The following is a 27818-nucleotide window of genomic DNA, read 5'->3' as shown; positions in this document are numbered from 1 at the left end:
CTAGCCACATCCAACCCATCATCCGGCCCACTTCCCCAACCCCATCCAACCCATCATCACAGCACCCTTCCCCAACCGCATCCAACCCATCATCCAGCACACTTCCCCACCTGCATCCAAGCCACCAAACCAGCCCACTTCCTCAAACCCATCCAGTACACCATCCCAGCCCACTTCCCCAGACACATCCAAGCCACCATCCCAGCTCACTTCCCAAGCCTCCATCCAACCCACCATCCCAGCCCATTTCCCCAGCCGCATCCAATCATCATCCCAGCCCATTTCCTCAGCTCCCAACCAACCCTCCATCCCAGCTTACTTCCCCAGCCCCATCCAACCCACCATCCCAGTTCACTTCCCCATCCCCATCCAATCCATCATCCCAGTCCACAACGCAGCCCCATCCAACCCACTATCTCAGCCCATTTCCCCAGCCGCATCCAACCCATCATCCAACACACTTCCCCAGCTGCATTCAAACCACCAAACCAGCCCACTTCCCTAACCCCATCCAATCCACCATCCCAGCCCACTTCCCCAGCCAACCCAAATCCATCATTACAGCCCACTTCCACAGCTACATCCAACCCATCATCCAGCCCACTTCTCCAGCCGCATCCAAGCCACCATCCCAGCTCACTTCCCCAGCCCCTATCCAACCCACCATCCCAGCCCATTTCCCCAGCCGCATCCAATCATCATCCCAGCCCACTTCCCCAGCTCCCATCCAACCCTCCATCCCAGCTTACTTCCCCAGCCCCATCAAACCTACCATCCCAACTCACTTCCCCATCCCCCATCCAATCCATCATCCCAGTCCACACCCCAGCCCCATCCAACCCACTATCTCAGCCCATTTCCCCAGCTGCATCCAACCCATCATCCAACACACTTCTCCAGCTGCATACAAGCCACCAAACCAGCCCACTTCCCCAACCCCATCCAATCCACCATCCCAGCCCACTTCCCCAGCCAACCCAAACCCATCATCCCAGCCCACTTCCCCAGCTACATCCAATCCACCATCCCAGCCCACTTCTCCAACCCCATCCAATCCACCATCCCAGCCCACTTCCCAAGCCAACCCAAACCCATCATCCCAGCCCACTTCCCCAGCTACATCCAATCCACCATCCCAGCCCACTTCCCCAGCCGCATCCAACCCAGACCACAACCCTGGCCAGCTCACCAAGATGTGCAGCGTCCCCAGGCCCATACTACAGCACAACACCTGACACATCACCTGGATGGGACAATCCTGTGTCCCCATCATTGGTGGCTCCAGAGGTGGGGGTGCAGTACAGTCCAAAATTCAAATAGGGGAGCCACACCAACTGCCAGTGAGTCCCAGATGGTGATGTGTGGCAGCGTTTGGGGTGGCAGTTGGTGTGGCTCCCCTATTTGAATTCTGGACTGTGCTGCACCCCCACATCTGCACCTGCCATTGGTCCCCATCCTCTGGATCTGGTACTGAGGGAGAATATGCTGCTGTAGCTGGACTCTCCAGGGAAAGTATAGTATTTCTATATGTGTATATGTGTACAGTATATTATGAGTGCTAGAAAAATATTTTGTCTTTTATTGTCTCCAACTGTAGATGTACCAGATTGATTGTTTGTACAAAAAGTTTTTAAATGTTGAAATTTAAAGTTTCAGTCAAATTTTGTTTAAAAAAACTTTTCATTTTATATTTAAAGGTATGAAATAGTTATGTATAGTATGCTGCCAAACATTTGATGATGAGGAGGACTGAATGTAAGAGGCTAGCCTGTGTGGGACCACTTAGGACTGAACATGAGAGGCTGGCTCATGTAGGACCACTTAGGACTGAATGTGAGAGGCTAGCCTGTGTGGGACCACTTAGGACTGAACATGAGAGGTTGGCCCGTGTAGGACCACTTAGGACTGAATGTGAGAGGCTGGCCCATGTGGGACCACTTGGGACTGAATGTGAGAGCCTGGCTGGTGTGTGACCACTTAGGACTGAATGTGAGAGGCTGGCCCATGTGGGACCACTTAGGATTGAATGTGAGAGCCTGGCTGGTGTAGAACTACTTAGGACTGAACGTGAGAGGCTGGCCCATGTGGGACCACTTAGGACTGAATGTGAGAGGCTGGCCCGTGTAGGACCACTTAGGACTGAATGTGAAAGGGACCATTTCGGACTGAATGCGAGAGGCTGGCCCATGTTGGACCACTTAGGACTGAATGTGAGAGGCTGGTTAATGTAGGACCACTTAGGACTGAATGTGAGAGGATGGCCCGTGTAGGACCACTTAGGACTGAACGTGAGAGGCTGGCTCATGTAGGACCACTTAGGACTGAACATGGGAGGCCGGCCCATGTGGGACCACTTAGGACTGAATGTGAGAGGCTAGCCCATGTGGGATCACTTAGGACTAAATGTGAGAGGCTGGCCCATGTGGGACCACATAGGATTGAATGTGAGAGGCTGGCCCATGTGGGACCACTTAGGACTGAATGTGAGAGTCTAGCCTGTGTAGGACCACTTAGGACTGAACATGAGAGGCTGGCTCATGTAGGACCACTTAGGACTGAATGTGAGAGGCTGGCCCATGTGGGACCACTTAGGACTGAATGTGAGAGCCTGGCTGGTGTGGGACCACTTAGGACTGAATGTGAGAGGCTGGCTCGTGTAGGACCACTTAGGACTGAATGTGAGAGGCTGGCCCACGTAGGACCACTTAGGACTGAATGTGGGAGGCTGGTTCATGTAGGACCACTTAGGACTGAATGTGAGAGGACGGCCCGTGTAGGACCACTTAGGACTGAATGCGAGAGGCTGGCCCATGTGGGACCACTTAGGATTAAATGTGAGAGGCTGGCCCATGTGGGACCACTTAGGACTGAATGTGAGAGGATGGCCCGTGTAGGACCACTTAGGACTGAATGTGAGAGGCTGGCCCACGTAGGACCACTTAGGACTGAATGTGGGAGGCTGGTTCATGTAGGACCACTTAGGACTGAATGTGAGAGGACGGCCCGTGTAGGACCACTTAGGACTGAATGCGAGAGGCTGGCCCATGTGGGACCACTTAGGATTAAATGTGAGAGGCTGGCACGTGTAGGACCACTTAGGACTGAATGTGAGAGGCTGGCCCATGTGGGACCACTTAGGATTGAATGTGAAAGGCTGGCCGTGTGGGACCACTTAGGACTGAATGTGAGAGGTTGGCCCGTGTAGGACCACTGAGGACTGCATGTGAGAGCCTGACTGGTGTGGGACCACTGAGGACTGCATGTGAGAGGCTGGCACGTGTGGGACCACTTAGGACTGAATGTGAAAGGCTGGCTCATGTAGGACCACTTAGGACTGAATGTGAGAGGATGGCCCATATGGGACCACTTAGGACTGAATGTGAGAGGCTGGCCCATGTGGGACCACTTAGGACTGAATGTGAGAGGCTGGCACGTGTGGGACCACTTAGGACTGCATGTGAGAGCCTGGCTGGTGTGGGACCACTGAGGACTGAATGTGAGAGGCTGGCACATGTGGGACCACTGAGGACTGGACACGAGACTTTAGGCTCCTGTGACAGATTCTGCAACATGTTTTACAGATACAGATACAGTATTTTTAATGCTCAGCCACCCAGTGATCTCTGCTCTGGGATCTGTCCCAGTTATAAGGTGGGTGGGAAGGGTTGTCTAGCAGAGGACAGGCATGTGGTGGTACTCCATGGAGTAGATGAATATATTATGAATAGGGGGATAACATGAGGATGGAAGGAGAGAGAGCACAGACTACGCTGACCTTGGTGATACCTCACATCGTTGGCTCTAAGGAACAGGCACAGATCTCTCAGTGTCAGTGAGAATGTCACGTAGGTCTCCACCTCTTCCTCTTCAGCTACAGTCAGACACCAGGCACTCAGCTCTGTCACTTCCAGCAGGTCATGGAGCTACAAGGTCCTGCACTTCTCTGCATCTGGATCGGCCTCTGTCCCCTCCTTGTCCCAGGTAAGGAGCAGAAGACACCGGTCAGGAGCAGAGTCTGCTGCCTATGGGAGTAGTGCTACCTGTGCAGTTCTGTGGCTCGTCATAAGCTTCACACGCAGAAGGGAGACACGAAAACAGGATGCACACCTAATACATATATATATATATACTGTATATAATATATGGGTGAGGTTATCATTAGATGACACAGGTGGTCTATTTGCCATCTCTATGATGTTATAATACAGAGTTGCATGTTACCTATATCGGATATTACCTTATTATTCATGTGATATTTCTATATGAGAACCCGTTAGAATGAATCCAGGTAGAATATAATCTATATCTATACTGTATTGTAAAGTTGTCATTTTTGCCTGTCTGTCTGTTCCGGCATGACATAGTGGATGACTGTGGACGGCGTTGTCACTATTGTGTAGCTTTGTGACCTAGAGAGATACTGAGAGATGCATGATCGCTGTGACATCAGGGAGAGGCGCCATACAGGAGACACCAGACGCGGACACTCGGCCCGTGCACTGTGCAGGCTCCTCAAGACCAGGATCTGTGGATTGAGAAAATCCAGCATTCTGACCAAAAAATGATCGGGAACAGCGAGTCCCGGATTTATATTATGCTATTTTTTTTGCCAGTTCCCCGACAGATCGGAGATCATCGATGTCCGCTGATCTGTGTTTTATGCTCACTGTTCAGTGGATCAGATCAGCGTCAGGGAAGCAGAGAATGGGGGAATCAGTCACTGTTGGCACAGGTTGCTTTTTGTTATAATATGATTGTTGTTTCTATATTATGTATATGCAAAGCTAATTCTGCTAGGTGATTACAATTGACTACAACCACCAACATATTCTGCTGCACTATATCTGTATATGCAAAGCTAATTCTGCTAGGTGATTACAATTGACTACAACCACCAACATATTCTGCTGCACTATATCTGTATATGCAAAGCTAATTCTGCTGGGTAATTACAATTGACTACAACCACCAACATATTCTGCTGCACTATATCTGTATATGCAAAGCTAATTCTGCTAGGTAATTACAATTGACTACAACCACCATCATATTCTGCTGCACTATATCTGCTTATGCAAAGCTAATTCTGCTAGGTAATTACAATTGACTACAACCACCAACATATTCTGCTGCACTATATCTGTATATCCAAAGCTAATTCTGCTAGGTAATTACAATTGACTACAACCACCAACATATTCTGCTGCACTATATCTGCATATGCAAAGCTAATTCTGCTAGGTAATTACAATGGACTACAACCACCAACATATTCTGCTGCACTATATCTGTATATGCAAAGCTAATTCTGCTGGGTAATTACAATTGACTACAACCACCAACATATTCTGCTGCACTATATCTGCATATGCAAAGCTAATTCTGCTAGGTAATTACAATTGACTACAACCACCAACATATTCTGCTGCACTATATCTGTATATGCAAAGCTAATTCTGCTGGGTAATTACAATTGACTACAACCACCAACATATTCTGCTGCACTATATCTGTATATGCAAAGCTAATTCTGCTAGGTAATTACAATTGACTACAACCACCATCATATTCTGCTGCACTATATCTGCTTATGCAAAGCTAATTCTGCTAGGTAATTACAATTGACTACAACCACCAACATATTCTGCTGCACTATATCTGTATATGCAAAGCTAATTCTGCTAGGTAATTACAATTGACTACAACCACCAACATATTCTGCTGCACTATATCTGTATATGCAAAGCTAATTCTGCTGGGTAATTACAATTGACTACAACCACCAACATATTCTGCTGCACTATATCTGTATATGCAAAGCTAATTCTGCTAGGTAATTACAATTGACTACAACCACCATCATATTCTGCTGCACTATATCTGCTTATGCAAAGCTAATTCTGCTAGGTAATTACAATTGACTACAACCACCAACATATTCTGCTGCACTATATCTGTATATCCAAAGCTAATTCTGCTAGGTAATTACAATTGACTACAACCACCAACATATTCTGCTGCACTATATCTGCATATGCAAAGCTAATTCTGCTAGGTAATTACAATGGACTACAACCACCAACATATTCTGCTGCACTATATCTGTATATGCAAAGCTAATTCTGCTAGGTAATTACAATTGACTACAACCACCAACATATTCTGCTGCACTATATCTGTATATGCAAAGCTAATTCTGCTAGGTAATTACAATTGACTACAACCACCAACATATTCTGCTGCACTATATCTGTATATCCAAAGCTAATTCTGCTAGGTTTGAATGATATAGACCCAGTTTAATGTTTGTGGAATGCATGGTTGTTTTTGTACGGTAATTTACTGCTTGGCATTTGAGGGGGTGGGGTGTGGCTACAGATGTCAATTATTGGTTTCACTTGTAGGAGTCCACTACTTAAGTTCAATGGTGTAGGCTGTGCATTTACTATCTAAGCGTGCATTTTTATCAAAGCGTGATAAAATTGCCACATAACAGCAGCGTTCCATCAGCGTTGAATCAAAGTGAAAAAGAAGGAAAACAGAAGCACACCAATCTAACAAAACAAAGAAAACTGAAGAACTAATAACAAATGTGAGTCACTCCTCAGATCACTCACCTCCTGATTGTTCCATCTGATTAAAAAGCACGGAACTACCTTACTTGGACAATTCAAAAACCATCCATCTCACCAACAAATGCTTGTATCTGTATTATTGTAATTTTGTTTTTTTAAGCACAGCTGCACCAATGCAATTTTACCTGCAAACACTTAAAACATCTAACGTAATTACTATTACTTCTTAAACCTCTCACAATCCTTTCATTTCTTACACTACAGATACATTTCTGCACCCACTTTATCTACGCTTTTGACTCATTTCATACTAAATCTACACCCATTGAGACTACACTGCTTTTCTCACCTGCATTTCTGCAATTCTTCTGCTCGGATTCCCTTACAGTCTCCTCTCCTACTTCCACTTTCCCTCAACCTATTTACCTACTTATCACTATGTCAAGGCTTTCTTATACTCCCCACATCACTTAGTGTCTACCTAATAATGTATCTTTATCCTTCCCCCCTAGTCTCCTACACCTCCTCCTCTGTCTCCCCTCCATCCCTCTGTTTCCTTCCCCCCTAGTCTCCTACACTTCCTCCTCTCTCCCCTCCTCTGTCTCCCCTCCATCCCTCTGTTTCCTTCCCCCCTAGTCTCCTACACCTCCTCCTCCCTCCCCTCCTCTGTCTCCCCTCCATCCCTCTGTTTCCTTCCCCCCTAGTCTCCTCCTCTCTCCCCTCCTCTGTCTCCCCTCCATCCCTCTGTTTCCTTCCCCCCTAGTCTCCTGCACCTCCTCCTCTCTCCCCTCCATCCCTCTGTTTTCTTCCCCCCTAGTCTCCTGCACCTCCTCTTCTCTCCCCTCCTCTGTCTCCCCTCCATCCCTCTGTTTCCGTCCCCCCTAGTCTCCTGCACCTCCTCCTCTCTCCCCTCCATCCCTCTGTTTTCTTCCCCCCTAGTCTCCTGCACCTCCTCCTCCCTCCCCTCCTCTGTCTCCCCTCCATCCCTCTGTATCCTTCCCCCCCTAGTCTCCTGCACCTCCTCTTCTCTCCCCTCCTCTGTCTCCCCTCCATCCCTCTGTTTCCTTCCCCGCTAGTCTCCTGCACCTCCTCCTCCCTCCCCTCCTCTGTCTCCCCTCCATCCCACTGTATCCTTCCCCCCCTAGTCTCCTGCACCTCCTCCTCTCCCCTCCTCTGTCTCCCCTCCATCCCTCTGTTTCCTTCCCCCCTAGTCTCCTATACCTCCTCCTCTCTCCCCTCCTCTGCCTCCCCTCCATCCCTCTGTATCATTCCCCCCTAGTCTCCTACACCTCCTCCTCTCTCCCCTCCTCTGCCTCCCCTCCATCCCTCTGTATCCTTCCCCCCCTAGTCTCCTGCACCTCCTCCTCTCCCCTCCTCTGTCTCCCCTCCATCCCTCTGTTTCCTTCCCCCCTAGTCTCCTATACCTCCTCTTCTCTCCCCTCCTCTGCCTCCCCTCCATCCCTCTGTATCATTCCACCCTAGTCTCCTGCACCTCCTCCTCTCTCCCCTCCTCTGTCTCCCCTCCATCCCTCTGTTTCCTTCCCCCTCCTTTCCTGTTACCCCACTTTCATTCACCTCTGCCCCATGGTCCTGCTACCCCACAACTCAGCCCTGCTCCCTCCTTTCCCTGTCACCTCCCCACAACCCAATCCACATCACACTGATCTCCCTCCCTGCCCACCTCCTGCAGTTTCCCCTCCTAGCTCAGGCACCCGCACCATCACTACTCTCTCATCATCCCTGCACTCAATGTTACTCACCTCATCGCTACAGCAACCCTGATAATCTCATTCACATCTCTCCCACACACTCACACCCCCTATCCTGTGCCCTCTGTCATGTACACACTTACCTCACCACTACACCAACCCTGATAATCTCATTCACATCTCTCCCACACACTCACACCCCCTATCCTGTGCCCTCTGTCATGTACACATTCACCTCACCACTACACCAACCCTGATAATCTCATTCACATCTCTCCCACACACTCACACCCCCTATCCTGTGCCCTCTGTCATGTACACACTCACCTCACCACTACACCAACCCTGATAATCTCATTCACATCTCTCCCACACACTCACACCCCCTATCCTGTGCCCTCTGTCATGTACACACTCACCTCACCACTACACCAACCCTGATAATCTCATTCACATCTCTCCCACACACTCACACCCCCTATCCTGTGCCCTCTGTCATGTACACACTCACCACACCACTACACCAACCCTGATAATCTCATTCACATCTCTCCCACACACTCACACCCCCTATCCTGTGCCCTCTGTCATGTACACACTCACCTCACCACTACTCCAACCCTGATAATCTCATTCACATCTCTCCCACACACTCACACCCCCTATCCTGTGCCCTCTGTCATGTACACACTCACCTCACCACTACAGCAACCCTGATCATCTCATTCACATCTCTCCCACACACTCACACTACCTATCCTGTGCCCTCTGTCATGTACACACTCACCTCAACGCTACAGCAACCCTGATAATCTCATTCACATCTCTCCCACACACTCACACCCCCTATCCTGTGCCCTCTGTCATGTACACACTCACCTCACCACTACAGCAACCCTGATAATCTCATTCACATCTCTCCCACACACTCACACCCCCTATCCTGTGCCCTCTGTCATGTACACACTCACCTCACCACTACAGCAACCCTGATAATCTCATTCACATCTCTCCCACACACTCACACTACCTATCCTGTGCCCTCTGTCATGTACACACTCACCTCAACGCTACAGCAACCCTGATAATCTCATTCACATCTCTCCCACACACTCACACCCTCTATCCTGTGCCCTCTGTCATGTACACACTCACCTCATCACTACACCAACCCTGATAATCTCACTCACATCTCTCCCACACACTCACACCCCCTATCCTGTGCCCTCTGTCATGTACACACTCACCTCACCACTACAGCAACCCTGATAATCTCATTCACATCTCTCCCACACACTCACACCCCCTATCCTGTGCCCTCTGTCATGTACACACTCACCTCACCACTACAGCAACCCTGATAATCTCATTCACATCTCTCCCACACACTCACACCCCCTATCCTGTGCCCTCTGTCATGTACACACTCACCTCACCACTACACCAACCCTGATAATCTCATTCACATCTCTCCCACACACTCACACCCCCTATCCTGTGCCCTCTGTCATGTACACACTCACCTCACCACTACAGCAACCCTGATAATCTCATTCACATCTCTCCCACACACTCACACCCCCTATCCTGTGCCCTCTGTCATGTACACACTCACCTCACCACTACAGCAACCCTGATAATCTCATTCACATCTCTCCCACACACTCACACCCCCTATCCTGTGCCCTCTGTCATGTACACACTCACCTCACCACTACACCAACCCTGATAATCTCATTCACATCTCTCCCACACACTCACACCCCATATCCTGTGCCCTCTGTCATGTACACACTTACCTCACCACTACACCAACCCTGATAATCTCATTCACATCTCTCCCACACACTCACACCCCCTATCCTGTGCCCTCTGTCATGTACACACTCACCTCACCACTACAGCAACCCTGATAATCTCATTCACATCTCTCCCACACACTCACACCCCCTATCCTGTGCCCTCTGTCATGTACACACTCACCTCACCACTACTCCAACCCTGATAATCTCATTCACATCTCTCCCACACACTCATACCCCATATCCTGTGCCCTCTGTCATGTACACACTCACCTCACCACTACACCAACCCTGATAATCTCATTCACATCTCTCCCACACACTCACACCCCCTATCCTGTGCCCTCTGTCATGTACACACTCACCTCACCACTACAGCAACCCTGATAATCTCATTCACATCTCTCCCACACACTCACACCCTCTATCCTGTGCCCTCTGTCATGTACACACTCACCTCATCACTACAGCAACCCTGATAATCTCATTCACATCTCTCCCACACACTCACACCCCCTATCCTGTGCCCTCTGTCATGTACACACTCACCTCACCACTACACCAACCCTGATAATCTCATTCACATCTCTCCCACACACTCACACCCCCTATCCTGTGCCCTCTGTCATGTACACACTCACCTCACCACTACACCAACCCTGATAATCTCATTCACATCTCTCCCACACACTCACACCCCCTATCCTGTGCCCTCTGTCATGTACACACTCACCTCACCACTACACCAACCCTGATAATCTCATTCACATCTCTCCCACACACTCACACCCCCTATCTTGTGCCCTCTGTCATGTACACACTCAACTCACCGCTACACCAACCCTGATAATCTCATTCACATCTCTCCCACACTTTCACACCCCCTATCCTGTGCCCTCTGTCATGTACACACTCACCTCACCACTACACCAACCCTGATAATCTCATTCACATCTCTCCCACACACTCACACCCACTATCCTGTGCCCTCTGTCATGTACACACTCACCTCACCACTACACCAACCCTGATAATCTCATTCACATCTCTCCCACACACTCACACCCCCTATCTTGTGCCCTCTGTCATGTACACACTCAACTCACCGCTACACCAACACTGATAATCTCATTCACATCTCTCCTACACACTCACACCCCCTATCCTGTGCCCTCTGTCATGTACACACTCACCTCACCGCTACACCAACCCTGATAATCTCATTCACATCTCTCCTACACACTCACACCTCCTATCCTGTGCCCTCTGTCATGTACACACTCACCTCAACGCTACACCAACCCTGATAATCTCATTCACATCTCTCCCACACACTCATACCCCCTATAATGTGCCCTCTGTCATGTACACACTCACCTCACCACTACAGCAACCCTGATAATCTAATTCACATCTCTCACACACACTCACACCCCCTATTCTGTGCCCTCTGTCATGTACACACTCACCTCACCACTACACCAACCCTGATAATCTCATTCACATCTCTCCCACACACTCACACCCCCTATCCTGTGCCCTCTGTCATGTACACACTCACCTCACCACTACACCAACCCTGATAATCTCATTCACATCTCTCCCACACACTCATACCCCCTATCCTGTGCACTCTGTCATGTACACACTCACCTCACTACACAAACCCTGATAATCTCATTCACATCTCTCCCACACACTCACACCCGCTATCCTGTGCCCTCTGTCATGTACACACTCACCTTACCGCTACACCAACCCTGATAATCTCATTCACATCTCTCCCACACACTCACACCCCCTATCCTGTGCCCTCTGTCATGTACACACTCACCTCACCACTACACCAACCCTGATAATCTCATTCACATCTCTCCAACACACTCACACCCCTTATCCTGTGCCCTCTGTCATGTACACACTCACCTCACCATTACACCAACCCTGATAATCTCATTCACATCTCTCCCACACACTCACACCCCCTATCCTGTGCCCTCTGTCATGTACACACTCACCTCACCACTACACCAACCCTGATAATCTCATTCACATCTCTCCCACACACTCACACCCCCTATCCTGTGCCCTCTGTCATGTACACACTCACCTCACCACTACACCAACCCTGATAATCTCATTCACATCTCTCCCACACACTCACACCCCCTATCCTGTGCCCTCTGTCATGTACACACTCACCTCACCACTACAGCAACCCTGATAATCTCATTCACATCTCTCCCACACACTCACACCACCTATCCTGTGCCCTCTGTCATGTACACACTCACCTCACCACTACACCAACCCTGATAATCTCATTCACATCTCTCCCACACACTCACACCCCCTATCCTGTGCCCTCTGTCATGTACACACTCACCACACCACTACACCAACCCTGATAATCTCATTCACATCTCCCCCACACACTCACACCCTCTATCCTGTGCCCTCTGTCATGTACACACTCACCTCACCACTACACCAACCCTGATAATCTCATTCACATCTCTCCCACACACTCACACCCTCTATCCTGTGCCCTCTGTCATGTACACACTCACCTCACCACTACACCAACCCTGATAATCTCATTCACATCTCTCCCACACACTCACACCCCCTATCCTGTGCCCTCTGTCATGTACACACTCACCTCACCACTACACCAACCCTGATAATCTCATTCACATCTCTCCCACACACTCACACCCCCTATCCTGTGCCCTCTGTCATGTACACACTCACCTCACCACTACACCAACCCTGATAATCTCATTCACATCTCTCCCACACACTCACACCCCCTATCCTGTGCCCTCTGTCATGTACACACTCACCTCACCACTACACCAACCCTGATAATCTCATTCACATCTCTCCCACATACTCACACCCCCTATCCTGTGCCCTCTGTCATGTACACACTCACCTCACCACTACAGCAACCCTGATAATCTCATTCACATCTCTCCCACACACTCACACCCCCTCTCCTGTGCCCTCTGTCATGTACACACTCACCTCACCACTACACCAACCCTGATAATCTCATTCACATCTCTCCCACACACTCACACCCCCTATCCTGTGCCCTCTGTCATGTACACACTCACCTCATCACTACAGCAACCCTGATAATCTCATTCACATCTCTCCCACACACTCACACCCCCTATCCTGTGCCCTCTGTCATGTACACACTCACCTCACCACTACACCAACCCTGATAATCTCATTCACATCTCTCCTACACACTCACACCCCCTATCCTGTGCCCTCTGTCATGTACACACTCACCTCACCACTACACCAACCCTGATAATCTCATTCACATCTCTCCCACACACTCACACCCCCTATCCTGTGTCCTCTGTCATGTACACACTCACCTCACCACTACACCAACCCTGATAATCTCATTCACATCTCTCCCACACACTCACACCCCCTATCCTGTGCCCTCTGTCATGTACACACTCACCTCATCGCTACACCAACCCTGATAATCTCATTCACATCTCTCCCACACACTCACACCCCCTATCCTGTGCCCTCTGTCATGTACACACTCACCTCATCACTACACCAACCCTGATAATCTCATTCACATCTCTCCCACACACTCACACCCTCTATCCTGTGCCCTCTGTCATGTACACACTCACCTCACCACTACACCAACCCTGATAATCTCATTCACATCTCTCCCACACACTCACACCCCCTATCCTGTGCCCTCTGTCATGTACACACTCACCTCACCACTACAGCAACCCTGATAATCTCATTCACATCTCTCCCACACACTCACACCCCCTATCCTGTGCCCTCTGTCATGTACACACTCACCTCACCACTACACCAACCCTGATAATCTCATTCACATCTCTCCCACACACTCACACCCCCTATCCTGTGTCCTCTGTCATGTACACACTCACCTCACCATTACACCAACCCTGATAATCTCATTCACATCTCTCCCACACACTCACACCCCCTATCCTGTGTCCTCTGTCATGTACACACTCACCTCACCACTACAGCAACCCTGATAATCTCATTCACATCTCTCCCACACACTCACACCCCCTATCCTGTGCCCTCTGTCATGTACACACTCACCTCACCACTACACCAACCCTGATAATCTCATTCACATCTCTCCCACACACTCACACCCCCTATCCTGTGTCCTCTGTCATGTACACACTCACCTCACCATTACACCAACCCTGATAATCTCATTCACATCTCTCCCACACACTCACACCCCCTATCCTGTGCCCTCTGTCATGTACACACTCACCTCATCGCTACACCAACCCTGATAATCTCATTCACATCTCTCCCACACACTCACACCCCCTATCCTGTGCCCTCTGTCATGTACACACTCACCTCACCACTACACCAACCCTGATAATCTCATTCACATCTCTCCCACACACTCACACCCGCTATCCTGTGCCCTCTGTCATGTACACACTCCCCTCACCACTACACCAACCCTGATAATCTCATTCACATCTCTCCCACACACTCACATCCCCTATCCTGTGCCCTCTGTCATGTACACACTCCCCTCACCACTACACCAACCCTGATAATCTCATTCACATCTCTCCCACACACTCACATCCCCTATCCTGTGCCCTCTGGAATGCCAGATCTGTTTGTAACAAACTGGTCCCCACTCATGACCTTTTCATTTTCAACTCCCTACACCTACTAGCCATTACTGAAACTTGGATTACGCCCTCTGGCACTACTTCTCCTGCTGCTCTCTCTGCTGGGGGCCTCACATTCACACACACACACCCCGACCTGGGGGTCGCCATGGGGGTGGTGTTGGGGTCCTTTTACCTTCTAGTTACTCCTACCAACTCATACCACCAGAACCATCCCTTACATTCTCTACATTTGAGGTCCATACTATACGCCTCTTCCAACCAGTACATCTTAGAGTAGCTGTCATTTACCACCCCCCTGGCACTGCTTCCAAATTCATCGACAACTTTGCTTCCTCACTTCCTCTCTTCTGACATTCCCTCCATTATCCTAGGCAATTTCAACATCCCTATTGACATCCCCACACAATCCCCTGCCTCTAAACTCCTTAACCTCACCTCTTCACTTGGTCTCTCCCAGTGGACCTCCTCACCCTCCCATGTGAATGGGAGCTCACTGGATCTGGTCTTCACTCACCGCTGTGATATTTCTGATTTCTCCAGCTCCCCATTTCCCCTCTCTGACCACCACCTGCTCTCCTTTAACCTATCTCTCTCGACTTCCCCATCTCTACCTCCTAAGGCTACCATCACTAAGCGTAACATTGAAGCTATTGCCACCACATTCCTTTCCTCCCTGTTTGACTCACTTCTCTCTCCTATTCTCTCTCTCTCTCATGCCCTGAACAAGCCACTTCCACATACAATGCATCCCTTACTTCTGCTCTTGACTCTGTTGCTCCACCAACCACTATTCACCCTCGCAATTTAACACCTCAACCCTGGCACACCAAATGCACCGAATATCTGCAAAAATGCTCACGTACTGCTGAGCAACACTGGAGGAAATCACGCTCTAAGGCAGACTTCCTCCATTTCAAACTTATGCTCTCATCCTTCAGTGCTGCCCTTTCTCTTGCTAAACAGTCATACTTCAAGAACCTCATCTCTCAGTCTTCGAACCCCCGGCGCCTCTTTACCACTCTCAACTCACTCCTCTGCCCACCTCCACCTCGTCTCGATTCCTCACTCTCTGCTCTTGACTTTGCCACTTACTTCACATCCAAAATTGACTCCATACCTCAGGACATCACATCACACCAGACCATCAGTAACCAGCCTTCTCCCATCCCTTACCAACCCTCCCCATCCCTCGCACCAACTCTGACATCTTTCTCCCATGCATCTGGAGAGGAAGTCATGGCCCTTATTCGTTCCTGTCCCCTCACCACCTCCCCACTTGACCCTATCCCCTCCCGCCTCCTCCGCTACCTCTTTCCTTCTTCTTGTCCCCATCTCTCCCACCTTCTCAATCTCTCCCTCTCATCAGGCACTGTCCCCTCTGCCTTCAAGCATGCACTCATCTCTCCTATTCTTAAAAAACCTACCCTTGATACAAACACTCTCTCCATTACCGACCCATCTCTCTCCTCCCTTTTGCCTCCAAACTCCTTGAGCGTATTGTCTACAACCGCCTTACTTCCTTTCTTTCCTCACACTCACTGCTTGACACATTCCAGTCTGGCTTCCGTCCTCTCCACTCCACTGAAACTGCCCTTACAAAAGTATGCAATGACCTCCATGCTGCTAAATCTAAGGGACACTACTCTCTACTTATTCTACTGGGTCTCTCTGCTGCTTTTGACACTGTGGACCATCCTCTCCTACTGCAAATCCTTCACTCCATTGGTCTGCGTGACACTGCCCTCTCTTGGCTGTCCTCCTACCTTTCTGACCATTCATTCTCTGTCTCCTCTCATGACTCCACCTCCCCCTCACTTCCACTAACTGTAGGGGTACCCCAAGGTTCTGTCCTTGGTCCTCTTCTCTTCTCTCTCTATACGTCCTCACTAGGTAAGCTCATTAGTTCTTTTGGTTTCCAATATCATCTCTATGCTGATGACACTCAAATCTATCTTTCCTCTCCAGACCTCTCCCCTGCTCTCCTCACTCGTATCTCCAACTGTCTCTCTGCTACCTCTTCCTGGATGTCCCAGCGCTTTCTTAAACTTAACATGTCTAAGACCGAGCTGATCATCTTCCCTCCCTCCCGCATAACCTCACCTCCTACAATCTCATTATCTTTTGATGGCACTACTATCTCCTCTAGCCCCCAAGTGCGCTGTCTTGGAGTAATCCTTGACTCCTCCCTCTCCTTCAAACCACACATTCAGCACCTCTCACAAACCTGCCGTTTTCATCTAAAAAATATTTCCAGGATCAGACCCTTTCTGACCCAGGATGCTACTAAGACTCTCATCCACTCACTGGTCATCTCCAGACTGGAGTACTGTAATCTCCTCCTGCCTGGCATTCCTGACAAATACCTCTTTCCACTCCAATCTATCCTCAATGCTGCTGCCCGGCTCATCTTCCTCACCAAACGCACTACGTCTACCTCTCCTCTCTTACTAGACCTTCACTGGCTCCCCTTCCCTTTCAGAATCCATTTCAAGCTTCTCACACTCGCTTACAAAGCCCTCACCCACTCCTCTCCCATCTACATCTCTGACCTTATCTCCCTAATGCACGCCTCTCCTGTCTGCGGATTACTTCCTCCCACTCCTACCTCCAAGATTTTTCACGTGCTGCACCACTTCTCTGGAATTCCCTACCTCTCCCCCTCAGACTCTCCACCTCTCTACAAAACTTCAAACGGGCTCTCAAGACCCACTTCTTCACCAAACCCAGCCAAATCTCATCCTAAACCTCTGTTCCACGCTCTCTATGTACCCCATATGTCTCACCCCTGTCTGTCTACCCCTCCCCTTTAGAATATAAGCTCTCACGAGCAGGGCCCTCTTCCCTCATGTGCTTATCCTTTCTTACTTTAATAATCTTCAACTGCATCAAATCAGTCTTCTGCCACCTGATACTTATTCCAGTGTCATCTGCGGATGTAGCTATGTGTATTTACCCTGTACTTGTCCTATACTGTCATCACCTGTAAGTCGCTGTTTTCCTGCTTGATTATTTGTTTATGTACTCTGTAATTGGGCGCTGCGGAACCCTTGTGGCACCATATAAATAAAGGATAATAATAATAATAATAATAATAATAATAATATTGAACCAGGTAAATTACAAATTGCAGGACATAGGCCGCCTCTTCCTCCTATATTTGCTGTATCTCTGCCGTCTCTGTGGGTCAGCGCAGGGGTTACTGCAGCCAGTGCTGGGGGAGGAATTGCAGGACATAGGCCGCCTCTTCCTCCTATATTTGCTGTATCTCTCCCGTCTCTGTGGGTCAGCGCAGGGGTCACTGCAGCCAGTGCTGGGGGAGGAATTGCAGGACATAGGCCGCCTCTTCCTCCTATATTTGCTGTATCTCTCCCGTCTCTGTGGGTGAGCGCAGGGATTACTGCAGCCAGTGCTGGGGGAGGAATTGCAGGACATAGGCCGCCTCTTCCTCCTATATTTGCTGTATCTCTCCCGTCTCTGTGGGCCACGCAGGGGTTACTGCAGCCAGTGCTGGGGGAGGAATTGCAGGACATAGGCCGCCTCTTCCTCCTATATTTGCTGTATCTCTCCCGTCTCTGTGGGTCAGCGCAGGGATTACTGCAGCCAGTGCTGGGGGAGGAATTGCAGGACATAGGCCGCCTCTTCCTCCTATATTTGCTGTATCTCTCCCGTCTCTGTGGGTCAGCGCAGGGATTACTGCAGCCAGTGCTGGGGGAGGAATTGCAGGACATAGGCCGCCTCTTCCTCCTATATTTGCTGTATCTCTCCCGTCTCTGTGGGCCACGCAGGGGTTACTGCAGCCAGTGCTGGGGGAGGAATTGCAGGACATAGGCCGCCTCTTCCTCCTATATTTGCTGTATCTCTCCCGTCTCTGTGGGTCAGCGCAGGGATTACTGCAGCCAGTGCTGGGGGAGGAATTGCAGGACATAGGCCGCCTCTTCCTCCTATATTTGCTGTATCTCTCCCGTCTCTGTGGGTCAGCGCAGGGGTCACTGCAGCCAGTGCTGGGGGAGGAATTGCAGGACATAGGCCGCCTCTTCCTCCTATATTTGCTGTATCTCTCCCGTCTCTGTGGGTGAGCGCAGGGATTACTGCAGCCAGTGCTGGGGGAGGAATTGCAGGACATAGGCCGCCTCTTCCTCCTATATTTGCTGTATCTCTCCCGTCTCTGTGGGCCACGCAGGGGTTACTGCAGCCAGTGCTGGGGGAGGAATTGCAGGACATAGGCCGCCTCTTCCTCCTATATTTGCTGTATCTCTCCCGTCTCTGTGGGTCAGCGCAGGGATTACTGCAGCCAGTGCTGGGGGAGGAATTGCAGGACATAGGCCGCCTCTTCCTCCTATATTTGCTGTATCTCTCCCGTCTCTGTGGGTCAGCGCAGGGATTACTGCAGCCAGTGCTGGGGGAGGAATTGCAGGACATAGGCCGCCTCTTCCTCCTATATTTGCTGTATCTCTCCCGTCTCTGTGGGCCACGCAGGGGTTACTGCAGCCAGTGCTGGGGGAGGAATTGCAGGACATAGGCCGCCTCTTCCTCCTATATTTGCTGTATCTCTCCCGTCTCTGTGGGTCAGCGCAGGGGTCACTGCAGCCAGTGCTGGGGGAGGAATTGCAGGACATAGGCCGCCTCTTCCTCCTATATTTGCTGTATCTCTCCCGTCTCTGTGGGTCAGCGCAGGGGTTACTGCAGCCAGTGCTGGGGGAGGAATTGCAGGACATAGGCCGCCTCTTCCTCCTATATTTGCTGTATCTCTCCCGTCTCTGTGGGCCACGCAGGGGTTACTGCAGCCAGTGCTGGGGGAGGAATTGCAGGACATAGGCCGCCTCTTCCTCCTAAATTTGCTATATCTCTCCCGTCTCTGTGGGCCACGCAGGGGTTACTGCAGCCAGTGCTGGGGGAGGAATTGCAGGACATAGGCCGCCTCTTCCTCCTATATTTGCTGTATCTCTCCCGTCTCTGTGGGCCACGCAGGGGTTACTGCAGCCAGTGCTGGGGGAGGAATTGCAGGACATAGGCCGCCTCTTCCTCCTATATTTGCTGTATCTCTCCCGTCTCTGTGGGTCAGCGCAGGGGTTACTGCAGCCAGTGCTGGGGGAGGAATTGCACACGCTAAGCCGCCGCCTACTGGGAGTGTATCTTAGCATAGTAGATTTGCGAACGAAAGATTATCAGATTTGCGAATAGACACTTCTTAGCAGTTTCTGAGTAGCTCGAGACCTACTCACAGATTGCGATCAGCTCAGTCCGTTTCGTTCCTGGTTTGACGTCACAAACACGCCCTGACAGGAAGTGGGTGTTTCTGGGCGGAAACAGGCCGTTTTATGGGCGTGTGGGAAAAAACGCTACCGTTTCCGGAAAAAACGCAGGAGTGGCTGGAGAAACGGGGGAGTGTCTGAGCGAACGCTGGGTGTGTTTGTGACGTCAAACCAGGAACGACAAGCACTGAACTGATCGCAGTTGCCGAGTAAGTCTGAAGCTACTCTGAAACTGCTAAGAAGTTTGTAATCGCAAAATTGCGAATACGTCGTTCGCAATTTTAGGATGTTAAGATTCACTCCCAGTAGGCGGCGGCTTAGCGTGAGCAACTCTGCTAAAATCGCCTTGCGAGCGAACGACTCGGAATGAGGGCCAATGTGCGGTCTTTGCCGCTGCATGTTTTGTAGCGCTATGAGCAGGTTTTGTCCCCCTAGAATCTCTGTAACGGCTACAAGTGACCATATTGATAACTAGCCCCCTGCGCCCGCTCTCTGTTTTACAGCGGTGTTTCAGTGTCTCTAGGGGGAGGGGTGATACGGATGTACAGTATGAAGGATCGTACTCGCCTATTATCACTCTCATTTGCTGGGGGGGGGTAATTTATTCATTAATTGTCCATGATTTAGTAAAGGTGTCAGACACTGGAAATAGCTGGAGCAGTGGAATACGTGCGTCTCATGCATCCAGCTCTGCGGCAGTGACAGTAGTGTATGCGCCAGGCTCGCACCAGGAGAACACAGTAGCACACGCATGTGATTTGCACCAGGAGATGTGGGGGGCAGTGGTAGCACACAATGTTACGTCATTACCCCAGTTGTGCTCAATAAAACGTACATAGGCCCTCATTCCGAGTTGTTCGCTCGCAAGGCGATTTTAGCAGAGTTACACACGCTAAGCCGCCGCCTACTGGGAGTGAATCTTAGCATCTTAAAATTGCTAACGATGTATTCGCAATATTGCGATTACACACCTCGTAGCAGTTTCAGAGTAGCTTCAGACTTACTCGGCATCTGCGATCAGTTCAGTGCTTGTCGTTCCTGGTTTGACGTCACAAACACACCCAGCGTTCGCCCAGACACTCCTCCGTTTCTCCGGCCACTCCTGCGTTTTTCCCGGAAACGGTAGCGTTTTTTCCCACACGCCCATAAAACGGCCTGTTTCCGCCCAGTAACACCCATTTCCTGTCAATCACATTACGATCGCCGGAGCGAAGAAAAAGCCGTGAGTAAAAATCCTAGCTTCATAGCAAATTTACTTGGCGCAGTCGCAGTGCGGACATTGCGCATGCGCACTAAGCGGAAAATCGCTGCGATGCGATGAAATTTACCGAGCGAACAACTCGGAATGAGGGCCATAGGACAGCCTGTCTCTGTCTGCGGTGTCATTAGTCACATTCAGCAAATACAGACACAAAACCACAGGACAGATGGAATTCAGTTACAGGCAAACACCTGGTATCTGCCACTTATTTATCACACGGGGATATCTGTAACTGCCGCAGTGTACATGCAACGCGAGCCAGGAAACAGGCGTGAGAGCAGCCATAGTGTCCCCGCACTCACATACACATACATACATACATACATACATACACACACATACATACATACATACATACACATACATACATACATGCAACGCGAGCCAGGAAACAGGCGTGAGAGCAGCCATAGTGTCCCCGCACTCACATACATACATACATACATACATACATACATTAGAGATGAGCGGGTTCGGTTCCTCGGAATCCGAACCCGTCCGAACTTCATGTTTTTTTTCACGGGTCCGAGCGACTCGGATCTTCCCGCCTTGCTCGGTTAACCCGAGCGCGCCCGAACGTCATCATGACGCTGTCGGATTCTCGCGAGACTCGGATTCTATATAAGGAGCCGCGCGTCGCCGCCATTTTCACACGTGCATTGAGATTGATAGGGAGAGGACGTGGCTGGCGTCCTCTCCGTTTAGAATAGAAGAGAGAGAGTGAGATTGATTTGAGACAGAGACACTTGATTTACTGGAGCTTAGGAGTACTAGAGAGTGCAGAGTTTACTAGTGACTGACCACTGACCAGTGACCACCAGTGCAGTTTTATTTAATATAATCCGTTCTCTGCCTGAAAAAAATGATACACAGTGACTCAGTCACATACCATATCTGTGTGCACTGCTCAGCCCAGTGTGCTGCATCATCTATGTATAATATCTGACTGTGCTCACACAGCTTAATTGTGGGGGAGACTGGGGAGCAGTTATAGGTTATAGCAGGAGCCAGGAGTACATATTATTAAAATTAAACAGTGCACACTTTTGCTGCACGAGTGCCACTGCCAGTGTGACTGACCAGTGACCTGACCACACTGACCACCAGTATAGTATACTATATTGTGATTGCCTGAAAAAGTTAAACACTCGTCGTGTGACTTGTGTGGTGTTTTTTTTTTTATTCTATAAAAAACTCATTCTGCTGACAGACAGTGTCCAGCAGGTCCGTCATTATATAATATATACCTGTCCGGCTGCAGTAGTGATATATATATATTTTTTATATCATTATTTATCATCCAGTCGCAGCAGACACAGTACGGTAGTTCACGGCTCTAGCTACCTTTGTGTCGGCACTCGGCAGTCCATCCATAATTGTATACCACCTACCCGTGGTTTTTTTTTCTTTCTTCTTTATACATACATACTACATCTCATTATCAACCAGTCTATATTAGCAGCAGACACAGTACAGTAGTCCACGGCTGTAGCTACCTCTGTGTCGGCACTCGGCAGTCCGTCCATAATTGTATACCACCTACCCGTGGTTTTTTTTTCTTTCTTCTTTATACATACATACTACATCTCTTTATCAACCAGTCTATATTAGCAGCAGACACAGTACAGTAGTCCACGGCTGTAGCTACCTCTGTGTCGGCACTCGGCAGTCCATCCATAATTGTATACCACCTGCCCGTGGTTTTTTTTTCTTTCTTCTTTATACATACATACTACATCTCATTATCAACCAGTCTATATTAGCAGCAGACACAGTACAGTACGGTAGTCCACGGCTGTAGCTACCTCTGTGTCGGCACTCGGCAGTCCGTCCATAATTGTATACCACCTACCCGTGGTTTTTTTTTCTTTCTTCTTTATACATACATACTACATCTCTTTATCAACCAGTCTATATTAGCAGCAGACACAGTACAGTAGTCCACGGCTGTAGCTACCTCTGTGTCGGCACTCGGCAGTCCATCCATAATTGTATACCACCTACCCGTGGTTTTTTTTTCTTTCTTCTTTATACATACATACTACATCTCTTTATCAACCAGTCTATATTAGCAGCAGACACAGTACAGTAGTCCACGGCTGTAGCTACCTCTGTGTCGGCACTCGGCAGTCCATCCATAATTGTATACCACCTACCCGTGGTTTTTTTTTTCTTTCTTCTTTATACATACATACTACATCTCTTTATCAACCAGTCTATATTAGCAGCAGACACAGTACAGTAGTCCACGGCTGTAGCTACCTCTGTGTCGGCACTCGGCAGTCCATCCATAATTGTATACCACCTACCCGTGGTTTTTTTTTCTTTCTTCTTTATACATACATACTACATCTCTTTATCAACCAGTCTATATTAGCAGCAGACACAGTACAGTACGGTAGTCCACGGCTGTAGCTACCTCTGTGTCGGCACTCGGCAGTCCATCCATAATTGTATACTAGTATCCATCCATCTCCATTGTTTACCTGAGGTGCCTTTTAGTTGTGCCTATTAAAATATGGAGAACAAAAATGTTGAGGTTCCAAAATTAGGGAAAGATCAAGATCCACTTCCACCTCGTGCTGAAGCTGCTGCCACTAGTCATGGCCGAGACGATGAAATGCCAGCAACGTCGTCTGCCAAGGCCGATGCCCAATGTCATAGTACAGAGCATGTCAAATCCAAAACACCAAATATCAGTAAAAAAAGGACTCCAAAACCTAAAATAAAATTGTCGGAGGAGAAGCGTAAACTTGCCAATATGCCATTTACCACACGAAGTGGCAAGGAACGGCTGAGGCCCTGGCCTATGTTCATGGCTAGTGGTTCAGCTTCACATGAGGATGGAAGCACTCAGCCTCTCGCTAGAAAAATGAAAAGACTCAAGCTGGCAAAAGCAGTAGCACCGCAAAGAACTGTGCGTTCTTCGAAATCCCAAATCCACAAGGAGAGTCCGACTCCAATTGTGTCGGTTGCGATGCCTGACCTTCCCAACACTGGACGTGAAGAGCATGCGCCTTGCACCATTTGCACGCCCCCTGCAAGTGATGGAAGGAGCACCCGCAGTCCAGTAAACCTCACACGTCAGATGCATCCACGCGCCACTCAAGCACACTTATCTTATAAAATAAAGACACAACAACTGTAATTGGCGTGAAAGGGGTCAGCTTTTATTTTCTGACTGAGAGGAAGGCCTATTAAAATACTAAAACTAAAATGCAGACTTCCCTCTCTAACTAAGGTGGCGGGGAGAAGAACGGTTAAGCATGATAAACGTAACATGGGTGATCAATGTTATAATACAGAAAAACAAGCAATAAAAACATATGTGTGAGGGAGCCTTCTGCCCCAGATGTTCCGGGATCGGCCTCCTGCCTCCATCCCAGACATCGAAAATCAAAAATCCAAGGACAGGGGTCGACCTTCTGCCACTACCCCTGCCCACCAATAGTTGCAGGGACGGAGGTAAGCTCCGCCCCTACATGGTAAAAATTGGGCCACCGGCCCCACCATCCACATATGTTTATACCAGTTATATGGACCCACTTGGTAAAGCGATGCCCGTAAACTAATTATGCAACTATATAATTTACCTAAAAGTACACCCAAACTTACTAACCTTGAACTGATAGTTAAAATTAAGTAACCGTTCAGAAACCGGCCACCAAAAGCCGACACAATGAACCCGACTGTAGAACAAATGAAGTAAAAACAAAACCAAGTCCCCAGGGCGGGAGGGCGGGCCACGAGAAGAGCTGAAAAGAGGGAGGAAGTACCCTGTCAGCAGCCTATATGTATGACAGGCCAGCCCCTATACATGATCCAGCCAATCAGCCCCTAGGACCCTCTCTCCACGTTCCTCCCACCACAAAACATTAACCCCTTCCAAGCCAAGCTGATGCATTGAGCGGCGCTGCGGAAGCCCCGACCGTGCGTTTATGCCGCTATGGTCACAGTATGTTCCCTACGCGGTCTTAAACCTCACACGTCAGATGCATCCACGCGCCACTCAAGCACACTTATCTTATAAAATAAAGACACAACAACTGTAATTGGCGTGAAAGGGGTCAGCTTTTATTTTCTGACTGAGAGGAAGGCCTATTAAAATACTAAAACTAAAATGCAGACTTCCCTCTCTAACTAAGGTGGCGGGGAGAAGAACGGTTAAGCATGATAAACGTAACATGGGTGATCAATGTTATAATACAGAAAAACAAGCAATAAAAACATATGTGTGAGGGAGCCTTCTGCCCCAGATGTTCCGGGATCGGCCTCCTGCCTCCATCCCAGACATCGAAAATCAAAAATCCAAGGACAGGGGTCGACCTTCTGCCACTACCCCTGCCCACCAATAGTTGCAGGGACGGAGGTAAGCTCCGCCCCTACATGGTAAAAATTGGGCCACCGGCCCCACCATCCACATATGTTTATACCAGTTATATGGACCCACTTGGTAAAGCGATGCCCGTAAACTAATTATGCAACTATATAATTTACCTAAAAGTACACCCAAACTTACTAACCTTGAACTGATAGTTAAAATTAAGTAACCGTTCAGAAACCGGCCAACTGCCAGGTTACCAACCTGCCACCGCCACCTACTCCGAAAAGACTAACTAAAGGGACCTAAAAAGCAGAACAAAACAAACGAAAGAGACCTAAAAGTAGAACACGGACTAACGCAACGGAACCCAAGAAAAACTACCTAAAGGGGCCTAAGAATGTGAAAAATGACCTCCAAGAAGATCAGCGTACCAGCCGACGACTAGATGCCCCCCGTCATACCAGTACTGTGACGGATCATGGAAGGAGATACCACCGTGCGGCAAGACCAGGTCGCCATGCTGGAGGACAGCATGACCGACAACCGCATTGACCCGGTTAAAGGCTCCAGGCCAAGACCGCCGAGGGACGATGGCTGACCAGAGGATCAGGCAATACAGCCAGTCAGCCATAAGTTTTAACAGCTGACGTCGAATCATATAAAGTGCGGATCTAACCGCCGTCCTGCAAAAGAAGGGTGTGACGCAGGTTAATAAACAAATAAAGATAGTATGAGTAGTGGAAGGGCAACCTAACTGCATCCCTAATGGGGAGGGGGTTTTGGGGGGAAGGGTCGCCCAATTTGACTTGAGGCAAAAACACAAAACTTCGTTAGCCGGCAAAAACCGTAATTAAAACCAACGATAAAACAAAAATTCCTCAAGGCCCCCGCAATCGCAAAGTGCAACTGCGACGAGCGGCTAGTCCTCAAAGGGGCGCACTGGGAGGAAAAAGCCTGATATAGCGTATGACTGCACCAGACCTCCACCTACCCAGTGCCCGGACTTCGACTTCGGACCAACCCGCCGCAGCGGCTGCAGACGCAGCGCCGATGCGGAAAGAGTGAGTCCCAGTGTCGGCCGGAGATAGACCCGGGTACAAAAGACAACGCTCCAAAACCGACCGGGAGTGATATCTGGACAATGGGGCACCATCCCGATGGACGAGCCACCCGGTGGCCGTTGGAGGCAGAAGGGACGAACAAGCCCGGATCGCGGCCACTGGACAAATGCCCCGCGCACGAGCCTGACCCATTCGAACCCACTGCCCCGTGCCGGCCACGTCCGTCCTGGAGCGCTGAATCTGACACCACAAACCGTCGGGGCATACGACGACGCAGGCCGCCAGCATGGGCGAGGCTGAAGTCCGAGAGACGGACCACAGCTCACCACCCTGGGCGCACCGTGGAAGGCCATCGTAAAGGCCGTCATGAAGAGGCGAACCTCGTATCCCATATCGTAACCCCGTATCCACGTATTGTGAGCGCCGAATCCTACACCCCAAACCTTCGGGGCATACGTCGACGGCCTCTATTGACTGAAAGGAAGGCCTATTAAATCTAAACTTGGATGAAAAAACTCCCTGTCTAACTAAGGGACGGTTGAAAATATTTTTCACACATAGCAGAAAGCAGACAGCTCAGGAAAATAGAATATCTCAAAATCATAATTGAAATAATAACCTAAATGTTGGAGGGCCATCTGCCCCGATGTTCTGGGATCGGCCTAAGGGCCCTCTGCCCCGATGTTCTGGGATCGGCCTTCTGCCACCATCCCTGAGGGCCTGCTACCCAGATGTTATGGGATCGGCCTTCTGCCACCATCCCTGAGGGCCTGCTACCCAGATGTTAGGGATCGGCCTTCTGCCACCATCCCTGAGGGCATGCTACCCAGATCGGCCTTCTGCCACTATCCCTGAGGGCCTGCTACCCAGATGTTATGGGATCGGCCTTTTGCCACTATCCCTGAGAGCCAGCTATCCAGATGTTATGGGATCGGCCTTCTGCCACCATCCCAGCGATCCCAAATGCAATGCAACTATGGGCCATCTGCGTTGTGAGGGGTCCTACCCACTATGGCCCCTCTCCAGAAGGTAGCAATTTGGCCAGATAAGCCGTAAAAAGTTGCAGGAGCCAAAACCTGTGGGCTAAATCCTCCAATCCACACACAGAAGCAGTAGAGCAGCAGGAGCTAA

At 49.6% G+C, this 27818-nt stretch overlaps 1 protein-coding gene across 4 annotated transcripts in view; it reads left to right on the top strand.

Moving 5' to 3' along the window:
• The first annotated feature begins 3882 nt into the window (after window positions 1-3882).
• CD2 (CD2 molecule) overlaps window positions 3883-27818 on the top strand; it is a 147734-nt gene continuing 123798 nt past the window's right edge. For all 4 annotated transcript variants that reach the window (XM_063950564.1, XM_063950566.1, XM_063950565.1 and 1 more), the window contains exon 1: window positions 3883-3981. In XM_063950564.1, coding sequence (XP_063806634.1) covers window positions 3918-3981 — 64 coding nt within the window. In that variant the 5' untranslated portion in view covers window positions 3883-3917. The remainder of the gene's footprint in view (window positions 3982-27818) is intronic.

Source organism: Pseudophryne corroboree, chromosome 2 (genome assembly GCF_028390025.1).
Source record: "Pseudophryne corroboree isolate aPseCor3 chromosome 2, aPseCor3.hap2, whole genome shotgun sequence".
NCBI classification, from domain to species: domain Eukaryota; kingdom Metazoa; phylum Chordata; class Amphibia; order Anura; family Myobatrachidae; genus Pseudophryne; species Pseudophryne corroboree.
Note: the sequence above shows the minus strand (reverse complement) of the source record. Positions and strands in the feature narration are given on the sequence as shown.